The sequence below is a fragment of the Histomonas meleagridis genome (genome assembly GCF_020186115.1).
Source record: "Histomonas meleagridis strain 2922-C6/04-10x chromosome Unknown contig_20, whole genome shotgun sequence".
Classification (NCBI taxonomy): domain Eukaryota; phylum Parabasalia; order Tritrichomonadida; family Dientamoebidae; genus Histomonas; species Histomonas meleagridis.
This window is the reverse complement of record NW_027150805.1, coordinates 2959022-2979785: the sequence shown is the minus strand read 5'-3', so window position 1 is coordinate 2979785 and position 20764 is coordinate 2959022. Positions and strand designations below refer to the sequence as shown.

The following is a 20764-nucleotide window of genomic DNA, read 5'->3' as shown; positions in this document are numbered from 1 at the left end:
ATTTTACATATGAAAATATGTATTATTTGATTTCTTTTTCTTTGTGTTAAAAATTTTGATTACAAATCTTTGAACATCTAATATTGACAATATGAATTTCCATAGATGTTTTATTTTGGCTACTTAGCTTGTAAACAAATTATTATAAAGTCAATAATGAGTGGTATAACTTCAAGAAGTAATTCTGCGTTTACGTATTTTTTATAGGATATTTGTTTCATTAATTATTATAAAATCTTAATCATTCTTATTCAGATCAAAAAAAAATTCATTCTTAAAACTTAATATAAATTTAATCATAAATAAAAAAATAAACGCTTTCACTAGATTTAAAAATAGAAAAATAGAGTTAAAGATGTTTATGATCTTAAATTTAATCTTTTTGCAACATTACAATTATGCATACTATTATTGATGCAATTATAAAAACGGTACTTGATATTATGATAATGATCAAAAACTTGTTTGAATCTTTTTTTGTTTTAGGGTTTTCTTTGAGACGTAACCAATTAGAAGTTACACATTTTATATTACTTGGAATACTTGATAAGTTTACATATTTAAGATTATGATCGTTAATATAAAAATGAAATGTATAATCCTTTACAGCACTCCAATTTCCAATAAAATCAAAACTAATTGTTGCATTTCTTCTATAAGAATTATAATTATATATGATCACGTCATAAAATTTATGATAAGCCAAATGTAAAAACATTAAATGTGGTGATTCGAAGTATATATTTAATGGCATAGGCTTTTTAACATTAGACGGAAGTATCATTTCTATTTTCATAGATTCTGAATTATAAGGTGTGAACATTAAAGAAATATTTTGTGGAATTTCTGTTTTTGAGTCAATTTTAATTTTATCTTCTTCGAAAATGATTGATTTTTCTATAGATGTATAAAGTATTTTGTTTGTTGCATTTGCCTTTTTAAGAACATCAATGTTTGTTGCAACTAAATTGTTAGCTTGATAATTCTCATTAACATATGTATCTTTTGATAAAATAAGTGTATCTACGTATAATTTTTGAAGAAACTTTATTTTACCTTGAACTAATAGTAACGAAATTGAGTTTGTTAAATTGGTTTCATTATCAGTAATAATTGAGATCTCATTTCTACCTGAATTGAAATAAATAAATCTTTTTGGTTCGCTAATATTTCTTATATCAAATATTTTATCATATTTTTCAATTTGTACTTCAACAATTGGATTTTTTCCAATTTCATTTGCAAGAATTATAGTTTTGTTTTTTGTTTCTTTGAAAACATATTTGTGTTTAAAATTTGATCTAAGGTCTTCATCCAGTTGTTTCCCATATTCATCACCTTCTGCATACTTAACTTTGAGGTTCCTTTTTACATTGTCTTTATCAATGTTATAATAAAGGGTTAATAATTCGCCACATAAGGACATTCCAATCAAAAGAAGAAACATTGAAAAATGATCTCAAAGTAATATTATGTATTTCATACTTTAAGTTTAAATTAACAAAGCTTTCCCATTAAAAAATTGAATAAAGCCATTCAAAATATAAAAGATAAAGTTTTTTTTTCTTGGTGTTTTTGCATGAAACTAAACTGTACTAAAACATAATTGAATCCATTTAATTTAACAATGTTCTTAAATCATCTAATTTCATGACTTATTATACGAAAAAACGTGAAACAATACAATAAAATTTCGAAATTAGTGACTTTAAAATCAATTAATTTTGTTACATTTGATGAAAAAAATAGATTTTTTATTCGATATTTATTAAAAAAACAAACAATTTAACCATTTATCGTGTTAATTAGCTCGGATCGAATCGCTTCATATTGCTTATGCAATTGAGTGAAATTCTTCTGTTCAAACGCAATTTCAACGGCCATTTGACCCGATTCATCTGCAGCTTTGAGATCCCTTTCGACCATTTCCAATCTTTCCTCCATACTACGTAACATATTTTGGATCTCTTCTTTTGTATATTCGGTATCGGCTTCAAGTTGTGTTGATACTTTCGTGTTTTTCTTCGTTTTCGTTTCTGGTTTTCCTTGTATTAAGTCTTGCGAAATCTCAAACTCATTTTCTGTGGAATTTGTTTCGGATTCTTTGGAATCTTTTGGAATTAATCGCATGTCAGGATGATTAACAAGAAATTGAAGCTTGTTAAATGCGGTTACAAACTCAAGGCGATGTTTAACATCAAGTTTTTTTCGCATTTCATAATTAACAACTGGTATTTCTTTCCAAATGTTTTTAATTTCTTCTTCACTGGTATCATTAGGGTTTGGAAGAGGCGTTGGTTCAATAATAATTTCACTTGTTTCTGATTTAGCACCAACAGATGTCATGAATACATTATCATCTGGTTGGCTATAAGTTTCTGTTGTTGATGTACGAGCTTGTTTACCAGCTTCAGGTACAACAATTTTGCGATTCAGAGCGCGCTTGTGAGCTTTGGTAAAGCGCGGGAGAGTTAACGGGTCAAAAGAAACCGTTCGTAAAGGCAAATTCAATGGTTTATTTTTCTCAAGTGTTGATTCAAAAATTAAATCAATGTTTGATGCTGTGAAAGCTTCACGTGCATCATTGAGTTGCTTAGGGCGAAGAAGAATAGGATTACCTATAATATCAACTTCTTTAATGTGTTCAAGATCAATTAATGAAATAAAATCACCTGAATTTTCAAGTTTGTTGTTTTTTAATGAGATTTTTGAAAGTGACGTGAAACCTGTTTGAAGTATTGGGATATAAGAAATGTCATTGTCATCAAGAATAAGTGTTTGAAGTGAAGGAATTGTGGAAAGAGAGAAAAAGGTTTGATCTGTATTAAGGAGATTACTTGTAAGATTTAAAGTGGTTAGTGAACTAAAGTAAATAAGATTAGATGGAAGAGATGAAATAGAATTATGAGAAAGATCGAGATTCGTGAGATGAGGAATTTTTTGTAAATCATTAATTGAAATTAATTCTAAATTATTAAATGATAAATTAAGTGTATAAAGAGAATTCCAAACTTCACTGTCACCGCATATTTCTATACACGATTGATATTCAAATTTGATAATAGAATTACATGATAAATCAAGCTCTTCTAATGAAGGAAGAATACTAAATGGTTCAAGTGGTAAATTATTATCACTAAAATCCGCTGTTTGCAAATTTACTAATAATTTGAGTGATTCTAAATCGATTGCTTTAAGATTTTGACTTGATGCATTGATTGATGTACATTTTTCAAATTCTGAATATCCCAATATATAAATTAGGAAAAGGTTATCAAGGGTATTGACATTTTTTGTTTTTGTAATATGTTTGATATCATTGGAATTTTTATCATTTGCATGTGATTTTTGAATAGACAAAGTTAAATCTGGTTTATGCCCTGCAGGTTGTCTTGCTATTGGTCCAGTCCTTTGGAATTCATAGAGGGGACGTTGGACTTTCCTAGACAATGTCCTGCTCATATATAACGAGAAAGCCGATACGCTGTCACTTTTGAGATTTTGAGTGCTCTTAAAAATGAGCAAATATGTTCTAGAACCTGTTTTTGATGAAACAAATGTGAAAGGACATATGAAAGGTTCGCTCTACATATCAGAATCAAATCAGTTATATTGGATTCCTTATTCATCAATTTCAAGATACTCAATTTATAAAGAAAAACTTAATATACATAGCAATGACCCACAAATTGTTAAACTAATTTCACCTAAAGCAAGGGAGATCAAAATTTTGAACATCAAAGAAGATAATTGTTTTAGAATAACATTTTTATATGATCCTGACTTCAAAAGGTTTATGGTTCCCAAAACAAAGATGATTTCATTATTTATATTCTTTCAGCGTCTTGTTTTTTTAGGAATGGCATCACCAAGCTATGATAAATCATGTCAATTTGGTCTTCAACTCAATCCGTATTACACAGAGCCCATATTTAATACATGTAGTCACATCCAAATGAAGTTTCCATCTGGAGATGACATCACATTTGAATCATTATGTTCAGCACTCATTAATTATACAAAAGATTTGCTTCTTGAAATAGACAAAACAAAAGGCATTTCAAATATTCAGTTCCCATTTGATTGTGCAGCTAAAGCATCGCATGCACTGCTGCTAGAACAAATCGAAAAAGAATCGGAATCATATTTCAATGGGGTAACCCCCATAACCGCCGCAGAATTTCCACATCTTTTCGATTGCACAGGAACTCTCAATGAGCCTCACATATTTAAAAACAGACTTTTCTTATGTGGATGCGACCACGAAATATTAACCTCAGTTATCCCATTTGCGATTGGAGCATATAAATTAAATTCAACTTCTGAAGATCGGAAACAACTAGAACATTATTGGAAGGAAGAAAGCGCTAGGCTTAGTGCACAGGTTTCTACAGCAAAGAAAATGCCAAACAACAAAAGTCTTCGAAGCAATTTTTCAGTAATACTTAATGATGTTGAACGAACTGATAGACGAGAAAAAGCATTTGCCAATATTGACAAGCCAGGGCCTTCTATGGTTACCCAAGTTCTTAATCAATATCTTGTATATAATCCATCTTTTGGTTATATCCAAGGATTAAATGATCATGTTGTTCCCTTTATCCTTGCTTATTTTCCTAAATGGAACGACGAAGGTTATCCCATTGATGATGATGGGAATATCATTGACCACAGCTCATTTATGCCGAAACTTCTTTGGTACTTTGTGTCCGAAATTGACAATCTCTGTTTTGACAAATATTTGATGAGCATTTTTAAACGTGCTCTTGACATGGATCGTAAAGTTATCAATTATATGGAATCCTTTTCTCCACTATTTGTACTTTGGGTTAAGAGAAAAGGAATGAATAACTTGAACTTTTTCTATCCCGGTATTGTCCTTATGCTTAAGAGATCATGTGAAAATGTTTTCGATATTTGGGATATTTGGATACATATTCATACTTCACCAGATCCAAAAAATTGGTTCTTGTGTATTGTGATTGCAATGGTAATTCATTTGTTCCCATTGTTCCAATTTGATGATAATGATTTATCATGTCAAACAAAAATTTCAGATGTTTGGGAAAACCCATTAAGGTACGTGAGAATCAAAGAACTGAAGAAAACAGCAATTTGGGTGTATAGGAAAAAAGCTTTACCAAGAGAATATGAAGAAAGAGAAAGAAAGATTGATTTCGAAAATGAATTCAAGATATTTGAAATAAATAATATTGAATAATATTTTATGTGACATCTAATTAAATTGGTGATAATATTTTAAATTGTTCAAGAAATGTTTTTTAGAAAATTAAAAAATCAATTTTAAATAACTAGAAAAAAAGATATCTGAAAAATTGAACACAGGATATGCATGAGTTTCTTTTACTTTATTTATGGCGCAAAGTAATAAAAATAAGTAATTTTATTTCTTTGGTGCATAGATTGCTTGAAGTTTTTTCATGCACTTCTTGAGGTGTGACATGCGTCCGGTTCCTTGTGTGCGCTTTGCGTGAGCTTTCTTTGCCCAGTTATAATGACGCATTGATGCTTCTGGATATCCACATTTGGCACATCTTCCTTTCTGAATATGATAAGAACGTGATCCACAGCGGCGGCATATTGTATGAGATTTGTTATGGCGTTTACCAAAAGATGGTGTTCCTGCTCCCATTTTGAAATGGCCGACCGCTCTGTCACTTTCGGAACCGTTAATTTAAAAACTTTACTTATGTCACTTTTAATTACTCCTCTTAAAGATAAATTTTTTATAATTGTGAATCGATAATAAAAGAATATTAAAAAATGTTATATGTTATTATTATATGAACATCAAATAAATAAAAAACTTTTACCATAAAATCATTTTTACTTCTCAGTTCAAATAATTCCATCATACTAAACCATTTGACACATCTGCTGATTTCCTACAAAAAATAAAAATAAATATTCCAATTATTATTAAAAGAACTACAACAAATATAAAACCAAAAATCAAAATATTTTTCTTCGAAAAGAATTTATCTTTTTTTGGTACATAAATTGTAGTTGTGTTCATGGTTTCTGGTTGATATGGATATGGATGACTTGAAGGGTTATAAGGGCTTGAAGGGTATGAAGGATATGAAGGGTATGAAGGGTATGGTGTAGGATAATTATCATATATTATTGGACCATAATTTTCATCAACTTCATTTAGTTCAATAAAATTCACTTTCCTTCCGAGTAAAGGCATCTTATCAGTACATATTCCTACAAGGAGTTTTTTACAGTATTTAACGTAAATTCTAGAAACTTTAAAATGAGTTGCAGGAGGAAGTATCATTGGATTTGATTTTTTTTCTACTAAATCTTGGGCTACTTTTACGTTCCTTTTTACATTAATTTTAAATATTAATGATGCACTGTCCGTATAAACTGATTGAAGATCTGAAACTATTGTGAAAGTTCTTGTGGAAACATAACCACCGATTTGGAATTGCTCTGGTCTGAGGTTTTGAGCAACTTTATGAACACTTATGTAAGCTCCTGTAGTTGCAGGACGTAACTTATCAAATCCTTTTTTCATAGCTTCAAATAAACATACAAAATTATTTGTGATTTTTTTGGTACTGAGTACTTGTCCAAAGTTTTGTGCAAGGCTAGGGGAAGTAAGAGCATGATGAATTGCTCTTGCTTCATGATATTTTATGGGATTTGCTGGGCTATTTGAAATTGTTTCAAGTTTTTTTAGAGAAGAAAATTTGGTTCTAAACATTGAATCCATTGCATTAAGTTCAACATTTGAAACATATTTTTTAATATCATTATCTATACATTTTTTTAATTTATCTTCATTTAATCTTGGTGATTTAACACGTAAACTAAATAGTTTCGATTTATCTGAAGTTCCATCTGGATAGATTTCTTCGTATGACATTATTTGTACCCCAGTTTCCAAAAGACATATAAAAAACAACATTAAAAAAAATGATACAATAAATGATTTTTTATTTTTGAACCCAAAAAAACATGTTTTCGGGTTTGATATTCTTCCATATAAAAATAAAAAACCAAATTTTTACAATTATTATCATTATTTATTTATCAAAGATTAATTAATTCGAAAAAATTTAAATTCTTATTAAATAATTCTTTTTATTAAAAAGAGATTTTATAGACCAATAATTTTTTAATTATTATCTGCATTTACAAAGAAGTCATTAGTTTCTATCGTTGACGGCTGTACTTCAGTATTATCAATATAATTCTGATCATGTAAAACTTCGTACGGCCAATGGAAATACGCCATCAGTAACACGAAGACATTTTGCACAGTAAAGCCAACAACGAAACTTGTCGAACTATTCTTAAACACCTCAAAGCTCAACATTCCGATGTTAACCACAGCCAACAAAACAATAGCTGTACCACAAGAAGCCAAATACATATAAAACTTATATTTCTCAGTTATATCTATTTCGAATCCAGCTAAAACTATCGAAAATCCGACCCAAACCAAATATAACATATACAGAAATATTTCGATCCATTTCAAGACAGATAAAACATCATCGTTATCAACAGCTATCATGTTTCCACTAAAGGAATTAATGTCTTTATAAATGCCATTAATAACAGAAATTAAAAATGTAATCAAAATAAAAATGATTTTCGGTATAAAGAAAAGTGCGCCGGTTTTACGGTTTTTGTATCGGAGCGAATCAAAGAGAACAAGAATGAAATACTTGAAGTAGGAGGAAAACAAGGACGTGATGATGGTATCAAGAATGATGTAGGCATGAGATGGACTAAACGCATAAATTGGATAAAAAGGATTACAATACAAAATTGATAATGCTAAAAAGGGAACAGTAAGCTTTTGTTCAAGATGCCAAAGCTTGGCTGGTAAGGAACGAAGACGGCGAACAAGTAAAAAGAGGAAAATAATCCCAAAAATTGCAAATACTATTCGGAAATATATTTGGAAAAGTGTATGGTCTGGGTGGCCAAATGAGGAAAACAACGTGATGTTGGGCGTTGGAATGGAATCTGTAATATTGTCATATTTGAACATAATGTTTAAATCAATTCTGTCATAATCTATCAGTCGATCTTCAAAAAATTTCACCTTTTGGCTTTGAAAATCAGGTTCTGGAACTGTGGGATCATTGTTAATTAAGGTAACATGGTTTTGTTGTTGTGAGATAAAGTGAACTTGTTTATCATTTTTGAAGAATTTGATATCATACTTTAGCAAAAGTTGTATAGATATCTTATGTAAGTTTTTGCAATAAAATTGAAATTGAAATGAAATATATCTGCACATATTAGATATTGAATCATATGACAGATGAAACATTCCGTTTTGAGTTGTATGCTCTTTCTCTACTGAAACTGGTGGGCCAAAAACACCAATTAAAATTGTTAATACAAGAATACAGAAAAATCCAATTAAAGTATAAAGATCATCTTTGAAATTTGCAGAATCTATTGACATGAGGCTTTCCCTGACAAGGGATTCTTCGATTTGTATATCAACCATTTCATCGGAAGAGGAATTATTTTCGATCTTTTCTTCAACCATTTAATTGTCACTTTTCAGTTATTCGAAAGCACAAAATCATTTTGCTGCAAAAATCCTAAATCCTTTATTTGTTGGCGCTAATATTTAATCCCCCACTTTACCTTTAAAGACGCTATTTTTTCCATGTTTTAATAATTTCTTTTCTTAAATCGATTTATAAATTGATCAATAATATTTTGTAATCTAATAGTAGAAACATTAACTCAAAGACATTTGGAAAATCTTTTAAATTTAAAGTTTTATTCAACATATAATTATTGTGCATACGTTAATTTTCCGATGTTTCTACACTCTAAATTTTCCAACCAGACCCATAAATAGTACAAGGGTGCCCCATAATGGGTACTTAGTACAACATCTGCTGTCACTTTTGGTCCATTGATACATCTGGTTTTCAACTTTATTTAGTAAAAATATGCAGAAATTACATAATGAATTTGAAACAATTCTATTAATCAACCAAACAATTTTTAACTTAAATAAAGAAAATATTTCTCAATCTACAAACTTAATATTTGAGAAATTTAATATCAATTATGGAAAAAAATAAAATTCAACCCAATATTATCGATGTATTCTCTGATATTCTTATCAGAAATTTATCAAAAGAATCAGAATATCTTCTTGAAAATATGGTTGAAAACAATTTGCTTGATCCAAAAATTATCCAAAATTTAAAAATTCCATATTTTATTCATTATATTACAGATAAAGAAATTGAACAAATGATTTTTGATTGTGCCTCTGGATTTATTGGTCAAATCTTTGTGAACAGTGAAGAACTTAAAAAGAATGATTGGGAACTTCATAAGTGAATAAATTATAATTATCACTGAGAATTATTGTTAAGTTATATATATATATATATATATATACAAGTAATGCCACTTTTTGAGCTCTGCTCAAAAAGTGTCTCAGCCATCTAACTAATATTTTTTATAAAAATTATTATTGAGAAAATAAATTGATTTAATCTTAATATTAATTAATAATGTAATTCACATGACAATTTGTATCAACTTCGAGAAAACAATAATTAATACAATATTATATTTAATTCAAAAAACATTAATATTTCAACTACAGATTACGAACAAAATCAATAATAACGAAAACAAAATCATGGAAATGATTGAAGTTAATATCTAAAAAATAACTTAGATCAATATCCTATAAGCAAGAAGAAAAGGCTCTAATTTATAAATAATCAATTTTTCGAATTCTTTTTCTCTCTTTAAATTCTGAATATAATATTACAATATAAAATTAAATAGCTATTCATGGTTCATTTATTAATCTTAAAAAATATTGTTTATTAAAGAAGATATTTTTGCTTTGTTTTGAGGTTCAATCACTTTTTCTTTAAAATGGTTAAACCCATTTTATAATAAACATAGATCATAACCTTAATATCAACTCCTTAATGTTCAAGAAGAAATTTAACTATTTCTAGATTACCATTATTAGATGCTTTCATAAGTGATGTGTTCAATGTTTTGAATAATTTCCAAATATAATTCTGAAACATAACATTAATTACCACCTTTCGATCGTGATCTGTATTTTTAATAAGTCGAGTTTCTGTGAGAGATAATATAAATAATGTCAGAAGAAATGTTAAACCATATATAGAGATTTAAATCAAAGTTTAATACAATTATTTTGTTCTTAGATCAAAAAAATTATGCATCAATCAACGGGAAAATCAATGTACATCTATATAATTGATATATCAATTGATTGATATATATAATAGGACAGAAATTATTAAACTATCATTATTAGAATAATCATTGTTATAAAAAAAATGATTTATAGGGATATTAATAAAAATTCGAAATGATCAAATTCAACAAAGAAAAGAAAATCTTATTTAAAGGTGGTTGAATGTAATACTTACGATTAAAAATAAACAATATTTCTACCTAATGATTTACTTATTTTTATTGAAATATTAAGATTTTTGATAAAATATGACAGATAATTAAATTTTATATTAAAATAAGATGAAAAATACGTTCTATTACATTTTTATAAATTTTCCTTATATATGGTTCTGAAAAAGAAGAAATTGTAGAAAATTGAGAAAAATGATGAACAAATCATCATAAAAATAAAATTCAATACTGAAATTAATATGAGAAATTCCATTTAATAATGTGATAACATATTTTCTGAAATAAATTTAGAATCCAGAAAAATAAGAGAGAAAAAACAAAAAACGCAAAATGCATTAAAAAACACATCAAAAAATTGAATTCAAATCGATCAAATTGCATTCAATTTAAAAAAATAAATTTTAAAATGAATAGAGGGATAGATATAAGTGATAAAACAAAATAAAATCAAATATATAATTACAAAATAAATCGAAATCGGCTCTGATGCAAAACGCCCTCCATTTTTGCGGTTTTTTAACGATAGGAAATTTGAGGAAAAATAGAAATGCCACATTAGGGCACCCCATCCATCATCCTGACGGCCGGTTTCGATCGTTATCCATTGAAAAACGAGGTTTTTCAATGGATAACGATCGAAACCGCTCGCACCTTCGGTGCTCGCATTTGATACATATTAATATATATTTTGACAGACAAAATATTTGACATAACGATAATGATTAAGTTATTAAATAAAATATATAAGATTTATTATAACGGTTATCGATAAAAATTCATTCATATTCTTTGTTTGTAAAGTAGTCAAAAAGTCGATGATTTTTACGTTGCAATTGAAATTCGAAACCATTAAGAAAGTGTTAAAATTAAATGACATAAGCTTCATCAAATGGGCCTCTGAGCAGGGAATCATTCCTGATATCCACCAAATTCAAATATGTCCGAAATGTCAATCGTTAATGAAAGTTTATTTCTCACCAAGTTACCCTGATGGTGCTGCATATAGATGCTGCTTAAGTAAATGCAGAAATTCAAAATCAATCAGATTAGATTCATGGGTATCACAATCAAAACTTTCATTAAGGGGATTTGTTCACATTTTAGCATGTTGGGTAGAAGGTTTTGATATAAGAATTACATCTAAAATTACAGGTGTATGTGAACGATCAGTAATAACATGGTTTCAAACTTTTCGATCTATTGCAGAAAAAGAATATCGAAAAGATATAGCTCAGAATTTACTTGGTGATGGAATAGTCGAAATTGATGAAAGTCATTTTTTCGGTGCTAAATACAACAAAGGAAGTGCATTGGAAAAAGAAGAAATTTGGGTTTTTGGCGAAATAGACAGTAAAACAATGAGAGTTGTTGCTGAGATTTGCGAAAATAGATCGAAAGAAGTTCTCATTTTAATTATTTGTTCAACGGTTAGACCTAATTCAGGAATTTGGTCTGATGAATGGAAGGCATATAATACTCTTAGTGATTTAGGTTATGTACACAAAACAGTAAATCACTCAGAAAATTTTGTAGATCCAATTACTGAGGCAAATACTCAAAATATAGAAGGTACATGGAATCTAATAAAAGGATACCTCATAAAAAATGGATTTAGAGACAGAAATTATCTCGAATCATATATCCATGAATGGTGTTTTCGAAGAAATATAGGAAATACATTTGAAAAATGCTGGAAAGCAATAATTGGTGAAATTTCTTAATAAACTAATCATAATTTATAATATTTTTATTAGAAAAATAATTTCGAAGTGTATCAGACCCCCCCAATAAGATATTTTGCCATTATTCACTTTTTGAAATGACTTTGATCTCTATATCAAAAGTCGAATATTTTTATTGCCATTTTTTTCCTTTCAAATTTCCTATCGTCCAAAAACCGCAAAATGGAGGGCGTTTTGCATCCTAACCTCGAAATCAACTAATAGAGAGATATCGAAAATTTGAAGATAAAAATTTCAAATGCAATTTGTTAACATATTTCAATAAATATTAATATTATACTCTGCTTATATAATTTATACATCCATGTAATTTATTTTATTAATAATAAATTGGATTTAATCTATATAATTACGAAATAAATATATTTCAGACCCTATTTTCTTATTTTGACGTTTAGGCTTATTTCGATGGATTTTAATCGTATTTTTAGAATTTAAACAACATTATTTAAATAAATAAAGATAATCACAAAATATAAATCCAAGTATAAAGCTAAGATAATTCATTAATTATTATAATTTTGCATTATCGAAAAATTCGAATTTATAGATTTGATATGAACAGAACTTATGAATAACCAAAAAAAGTTAAAAACAGATAAATATTTATTTATATTTTAGAATTTGTAATAATGTAATATAACGATTTTTTCATCTTATTTTAATATAAAATTTAATTATCTGTCATATTTTATCAAAAATCTTAATATTTCAATAAACAATAAGTAAATCATTAGGTAGAAATATTGTTTGTTATTAATTGTAAGTATTACATTCAACCACGGAGATTTCTTGGAAAAAAATAAATTTCCGGGGGAGACCGTTTAGACCGCACACTTAAAAACAGTGAATAATAAGATAAGAAAAAAATTAAGAGAAGAGATAAAAGAAAAAAATTGCTTAAAAATGAATCAAATCATTAGAGATCGCTGGTTGACATGATATAGTAAAAAATTGCCAGCGCAAACAATTAGAGAAAAAAAGTGCGTAAGTAAATCATTTAATTCGAAGATGAAACTTTTTCTAATAATAAAGTTTTCAATATTGAATGACGATACATGTAAAGAATAAATATCAGAAAAAATAACCGAAATTTTCTAGGAAAAACTGGAAGCCGCTCCGATAGATGAAATTGAATGATAATTTTCGCGGAGAAATTACGGTTAGAGTGTCAACCGTCTGTTTTGTTCTTATATATTATAATAATATATATATATATATATATATATATATATATATATATATAAATATATAAAATTGTTACTATTATATTAGCGAACAAAAATGTTTGATTCTTTCTAAATTTTGCTTCGGATATTGCAACAAATTTTTTGTTACAAAACTTATTTATATAAATCAATATAAATAATTTCAAAATAAAGTCACCGGAATGAACTCTAAATTGTGTCCTGTTGCTAAAAATATAAATTGAAAATATTTATTTTTAAGAACAATGATGCAAAAGTAGATTTTATTGATTAAATTTCGTATTTATTGTTATGCATAATCGGCAATGCTTTTAAAACACTTTTTGGTGATTACAAAGAATATAATATAAGAAATTGCAGAATTAATGGTAAATTTTGCAAATATTTATTTAGATAAAATTGATTGATCAATTTTCAGTTGCACCACTCAAATCAGTGCACAAAGTTGTCACAGCATTTTTCCATTTCTCAATGAATTTATAAACAAATTCGATTTCTGTACTTCTTAATTTTGGTATTAGCATCCTCAAATTTATTGCTTCCTTAAGTACTTCTTCAGGTCCAACAGTTGCTTTATTTGCTTGTAGATTTGCCAGTTTCTTTTTAGATTCGTTTACTTGATTTCTAAGATCGAATAAATAAGTGAACTCTGTTGAATCCTCTCCTTCTGGATCAATACTGTTTCCAAAAGTAGTAAATATTTTTTCAAATTTCGAAATATCAAATTGTTTTTCATCTTCATTTTGGCTTATTTCTGTTGGCTGGACAACCCATTTTTCAGCCATTTTATTTACCTTTGAAAGTGAACTTGAAATGGATAAAATAGAGTTCTTTGTCTGGTTTTGTTGTTTTACTATTCCAGTCATCTGATTAAATCAAACAAAGTTACTTAATTTATATCGATTTTTTTTCTGAAGTTTTATTTGCCATTATTATTTCTACACAAAAATTACCTCAAAAAGACAATTTGTGTTAACAAGAAATGATCATTTCGATGGACAATGAAATTTCAATAAATGAACTTATGTTATTCTTTTAATGATTATTTTAATGCCTTTCGAAATAATGACATTTCGTGTATATTATGTTCAAGCATCTTTCTTATATAAAACATTTTGCAAAATGAATTATCAAATTTGTCAATTATTAAATTTGCTGATTGAACAATATTTCCTTCATTCAAATCGAAAACAAAATTTTTAATTGATACTAACACCTCCCATTCATTATGAGATTGGTATTCTTTAATTTTTTCACTGGTCTCTGTTTCAGCTGTAAACAATTTTATTATTTAGACTGTTTCCAAAAAAAAAGCACGATAGAACGATACATTTAGAATTTTGGTTAATTTTTCTTAAGTTTACTTTCTTAGAAAAAAATCCATATGCCACTTTTTAAAATTTTAGAAACCGTTTATTTATCAGACCATTCAATGTCAACTATTTTCCTTTCTTTTGGTCCAACAAGTGGACTTTTAACTGGACATTGTATAAACAGTCTTGTTGAGTGTGTAGACATGCCACCAACATGGTATGGAGAAAGCTCTCAAGGTCTTCTACCAAATGCTGTTTTTTTTACAAATGCAAGAACCGTTCATCTTTTCCAAGATTATGATGATAAGGAAGAAATAAATGGAAAGGTTGAAAAATTTGATCCACCACCAGATTCACCAGTTCAAGTTCCAAAATTTAAACCAACACCATTTATCCAATACATTAAAGGAGGTGGACAAACTTTCTTGCCACTAGACAAACCAAGGCCAGATTTAGGACTTTCTAATGCTGAAATTGGTTGGTCTGATATTGTTAACTTCAATTTATCAAGAAGATCATTCTTTGAGATTCCCGGAACAGATATTGAACCCCTAAAATCTTATTGCTCTGGTATTGAAATTGCAAGTGATTCCAACATTTATGATGAATTAACAGAACCAATACGTTATTCTCTTGAACGATGCGACAGAGTCAGTGACTTTGTAATAACAATTGATCGTAATACTGGGTATGGGGGAATTTTCAATCAGATTTCAGAGTATCTTATCGAAGAAGCTCCAAAAGCAACAAAAATCTCGTTTTCGATCGCAGAAGATATCACCAGTGAAGAGGTTGCATGTAATGCATCATTATCTCTAGCTTCAGCTCTCAATTATACAAATATGCATACTGTATTAACACTTCCTGAAAAGCTTCCGAACATTATTGATCCTGCCAGATTTAAGCCAACCAACTTATATGAGATGACAGCACTTCTTTCTATTCCTTTCACTTCTGCTCTTATCCCAATTTTAACCAATGCTGTTACTCTTAGAACTGTTGTTGATACGGTAGCTCCTTCATCCATTCTTAAATTTACATCTCTTAGTAGTGCATTTCCATATTATGATCCAGTAATTGATTTCTCATTTAAGACAGAAGAAAGAATTTATTCAAGGTATACGTTAGTCTCTGGGGTACCCCAAGACGATAGCACTAAAATAATTGAAAATCAAATGAAACCTGGGGCACCCTATTTTTATTCAGGTGTTTCCCAAAAATATCCGTATTTTGTTGGCTTGACAATGCCATTGTTCTTTAAAGACAGAGTGGTAACAAATACTGGCGGTAAGCCATCAACTCGTCCTGCTGGATTAAGTGAAGCTGATTATCAAAGACTTGTTCAATTTAAAGTAATTAAAGAAATACCAGCTGTGACATGTCCATATATAAGGACAATGTCAACATTATCTGCATTTTCAACATCACGTTCACTTGTAGATCCATTAAAGAACACAGTAGATTTTATACGTCGTGCTCCATATATAACAAAGAAAATGTATAGTGATGATGCAAGTGCTGCAGCAGAAATTATTTTGAATATTATAGATGGGCTTAACTCACCAGATGAATAAAGTATATATTTGATTATTATAAATTAATAAATGAAATAAACATAATACTCGGAGTGTTTTTATAAAGCTTTTTCTAAGATGTGTTTTTATTTTTTTGTTGAATTTATGAATTTATGAAATTGATTTCTTCTTGTTTTTGGTTGTTTTTTAGTTTTAATTATTCTTACTTTAATGGCACTCATTTTAGATTATTTCCTTTTAATAATGTTTTTGCCTATCTTAAGTATGCCTTGATTTCTTATTTTTGGCAATTTTTTTCGGCCCATCGAATAGACGATAAAGTTGAACAACATGAATTGAATGTTATCGTCAAAAATGCAGCAAGGAGAAACAGGTATGTTTTTTGAAGAGGAGTCTTTTCAGGCTTGTGAATCTTCAAAAGAAAAATTAGATTTCATGCGAAATTCAATGAAAGTTTATTGGACATTTCATAATGAATTGTCAACTCAAGATAATTTTATATCACAAGTTCAAGGATTTATGAATGTTATATCATTATCTCTCCCATTTATGCTCCCAGAAATGCTAGATGATTTGATTAAATTTATTCCAGAAGTATATTCCAAGTATGGATTTTTCCCTAATCCTCAAGAATATATCATTCTTTTTGAATACATATATGATTTTCTTTTTGATGCTGAAGATTTTGATTCCAAGTATATTCCAATTTTAGAGATTCTTTTTTCCAAAGAAGAATTTTGTTCCAAAATAATTGACAACAAAGCCATTGAAAGAATTGTTTGTAAGTTTATAACGCATGATAAACTTAAAAACATAATTCCATCATTTGATAAACTTTTATCACCACAATTTATATCAGTAATCAAAACTAAAGAAGTTTTTATTACATCAATTTCTATAATAATTAAATGTATATGTAACACCACATTTAAAGAAAGTGATCCATATCCATTATTAATCTTTTTATTCCAAACTATTCCTTATTTATATCCATTACAAAATACACTCATTGATACATTTTTCCCCAACAAAGAATATGAACAAATCAATAACTTATTAATAAAATCAAGTTCCAAAGAAGTGATTAATTTATATAAATTAGCATTACCATTTTCGATTGATAAAGATCAAATTCCTATTAACCCGATTATATTAAATGCGTTATCTGATTTTTATCAGAAAAAAGAAGTATCGCTTGATGATAAGTTTGAAATTATTTGTTTTATAGCAAACCAAAATAATATTTTCACATCTGAGTTTTGTGTAAATGAATCATTTTTCTCAATCGAAAATTGGTTCTGTAAAGAAGTTACTGAAGACTTTCGATTATTCACCAAATTCACATTAATATTATCGAATTGTTTTCAAGTTTCACCTTTCTCAATATCTTCATCATTAACATTAATATATGATGAAGTAACACCATTAACAAAGCCGAATATAATATATGATAATATATTTAATTGGATTGATAATTTATTAATACAAAACATTAAAAATCTCGAATATATTAATACGAAATATTTCATTAAGAAATTTATATTTAAATCTTCTTTAGTAGAAGTAATAAAAATGTTAAAAAGTAACAAATCATTTATTGATATATTTAATTTAATGTTTAGTAATAAGAAATATCATTCTGAGAAATTAATGAAAATATTAATACATATATTACATAATTATCCCGAATTAAAACAAATGATAACAAATTTAATAGCTAATAATTATTCTGCGGTAATGATAAAATTCTTTTTTAATAACTTTTTAGATGATTTTATATATTCCATCTTTAAAAAGACATTTAATTTTAATGCGCCAAATATAATTTCATCTGTTAAAGCTTCGGATTGTTTTTATCCAATCGAATTAATGTTAAATGATATCACCACATTTTATCCACAATTATTTTCATTTTTTTCAAATCTTGAAGAATATACTCATCAATATATATTTGATGAATGGATTATTAAGCAACCAAAGAATTCACCGATATTTCAATTACAAGGAGAATTAATTCAAGATTATATATTCCCAAAAACTAATACAGGTTTATTAAGAATTCCTTCATTATTATGTTTATGTTTTCCTTTTGATACTAATGATCCAATGAACTTAGTATTAATTGGTAAATATTCTTTGCCTATATTAAATAAACTTAATTTACCAATAGAAAAATTACCAACTGCTATTAAATCTCTTCATCAATTTGTAATTCCTGATGAATTCGAAAAAACTTTCGAACGAAATATTTCATTTTTTTTAAATTTATCAACATTAATACCACAAAATAATTGTAAAATGTATCGAATGGTACCAAACCCTGAGAAATATGCATATATTAAACTTTTAGATCCATTAAAATCGATTTTATCATTTAATATATGTTTTCCGTATAAAATCGAAAATCCATTTCCATTTTTTCATTTAGGAAATTTTACTTTACAAGTTTTTGCTGATCAAATATTATTAAATTCTAATCCCATTTTTAATATTGAAAGGAATAAATGGAATAATATCATAATACAAGTCATTGATAAAACTTCATTAAATATTACAATTAATAATAACTTAGTTAAATCAATACCTATTACTGAGAAAGATGATATTTCATTTGTAACTATAGGTAGTGATTATTTGTTTCCAACTGTACCTTTTTATATTGGTGATGAAATTGTTACTTATGATCCACCAACTAAAGGTCATACGAATATTGTTAAATATAATCTTCGAGTACAATGTTCACAAAGTGTAATATCAGTACCTTATTATCCTTTATCGAAAGTTTATAATGATTTCGATCGAGTTTTAAAGATATTTACCGAATTTGAAAAAGAAACAGATCCTAAACGAATGGAACAATTATTATTAATATTATATAAAATTCCGGATTTTTCGAATATAAACTTTGAAACGTTTATATTTAATTGTTTATATTCATTTAAACAAAAATTAGAATTTATTAATTCTAATTGGTTAAATAATTTATTCTTTTGTATATGTAGAATTAAAAATATTGATGAACGAACTATAGCATTTAAGAATTTCTTTTATGATACTGAATTATGGTCATCAATTAATTCGAATATTACAAGTGATTTCATTAAAACTGTTTTAAATTCTTTATCACAAAAACAAGAAATTTTAAATTTTGATTCTTTATGTAAGATAAGTATATTTTTATATTTATTTTATTTATTATTATATTTTAAAGACAATACATTAATGAAAGTAAATATTGAGACATTATTAACATTAATATTAACACGTGTTAAAGATACTAAACATATACAACCATTAGTTGATATATTTAATTATTGTAATTATTGGTCTTATGAACATTTTGATGATCCTACAAATACATTTTTATCATTTGATAATAATTCTGTTATATTAGATACAATTGCGAGATGTTTATTATGTATCGAAAAAGAACGACATCTTTCTTTATTAAAGATCGAATATCTTTTAATATATTCATTTATATTACCTAAGAAATCTGCATTTGATTTCTTTATGAGAGCAATTTCTATATATTCTGAGCCGAAATATTTATATACAATTTGTTCTGCATCAAAACGTTTTGCTGATAATTCGATTTTATGGAAATATATAATGAATGGAATTAAAAATAATAAAAACGAAGATTTATTAATACCAATACTTTTATCATTATTATCATCGACACAATATAAAGAACAAGATGAATATAATAACATATTATTAAGCTTAAAGAATTATTCCGTGTTTTTAAAGCCACAAATTTCTTCATGTTTAATTAATTTCATTAATGGTAAATCACAATTACCAAATATTAATATCGATCAATCGATTTATAAAGATGTTGAAAACTTTGAGTTTAACTCTAAAAATAAACCATTTTTTAATAACTTAGAAAAATCATTTCCAATATTTCATACTAAGTTAAATAAAATTAGTAATCAATATAATGTTCAATCACCATTTCCACAATATCTTATAAATTTAGTCACTAAACTTGTTGAAGTTATAACATTTGGTAAAATTAATGACTTAACATTAATTCGAAGTATATTAATAATAATTATAAGTAATGCGACAATTGAAATCATTGAATCGATATTATTAAAGTTCCTTGAATATTTAGATAAAACTAAAAACATTAAAAAGAAGAAACTTAAATTAATCATTAAGTTAATCATTATTTCATGTTATAGATTTCCATTATTATTACAATCATCTTATTTACTTAAGTTAATCATTAAATCATGTATTAGTTCATCACAAAAGTTACAATTATATTTACAATTCTTTACATTGTTCTTTGGATTCTTTGTTCAAGATGATATTGCATTATTAGTAGAAACTTTAAGTTCGAATCTTAAGAAATGGAAAGCTAAAAACCCAGAACAAGCATTATTTTTAATGGTACATTTATTAAAGCAAAATGTTTGTCGTGAATTCTCTGGCGTTACAAACATATATAATCATTTAGTAGATTCTATTAAGTCAAGTATCTTTATTAAGAATGAAGAATCTACATGTAT

General features: G+C 27.1%; 4 protein-coding genes across 4 annotated transcripts; 2 read left to right on the top strand and 2 right to left on the bottom strand.

Annotated features, from left to right (window-relative positions):
* Positions 1-1785: 1785 nt before the first annotated feature.
* On the bottom strand, positions 1786-3462 carry GO595_003413 (Leucine Rich Repeat family protein; the record flags this gene model as incomplete). Its single annotated transcript, XM_067916431.1, has 1 exon — positions 1786-3462. One exon carries the CDS (start codon positions 3460-3462, stop codon positions 1786-1788), a length of 1677 nt encoding a protein of 558 aa, XP_067777214.1.
* A 397-nt stretch (positions 3463-3859) lies between these two features.
* Positions 3860-5221, top strand: GO595_003412 (TBC domain containing protein; the record flags this gene model as incomplete). The annotated part of the gene is made up of 1 exon (XM_067916430.1): positions 3860-5221. One exon carries the CDS (start codon positions 3860-3862, stop codon positions 5219-5221), a length of 1362 nt encoding a protein of 453 aa, XP_067777213.1.
* Positions 5222-5404: 183 nt separating this feature from the next.
* GO595_003411 (60S ribosomal protein L37-B) lies at positions 5405-5653 on the bottom strand (the record flags this gene model as incomplete). The annotated part of the gene is made up of 1 exon (XM_067916429.1): positions 5405-5653. The coding sequence occupies one exon, from the start codon at positions 5651-5653 to the stop codon at positions 5405-5407; it is 249 nt and encodes an 82-aa protein (XP_067777212.1).
* Positions 5654-14825: 9172 nt separating this feature from the next.
* GO595_003410 (protein misato-like 1-like) lies at positions 14826-16280 on the top strand (the record flags this gene model as incomplete). Its single annotated transcript, XM_067916428.1, has 1 exon — positions 14826-16280. One exon carries the CDS (start codon positions 14826-14828, stop codon positions 16278-16280), a length of 1455 nt encoding a protein of 484 aa, XP_067777211.1.
* Positions 16281-20764: the final 4484 nt, after the last annotated feature.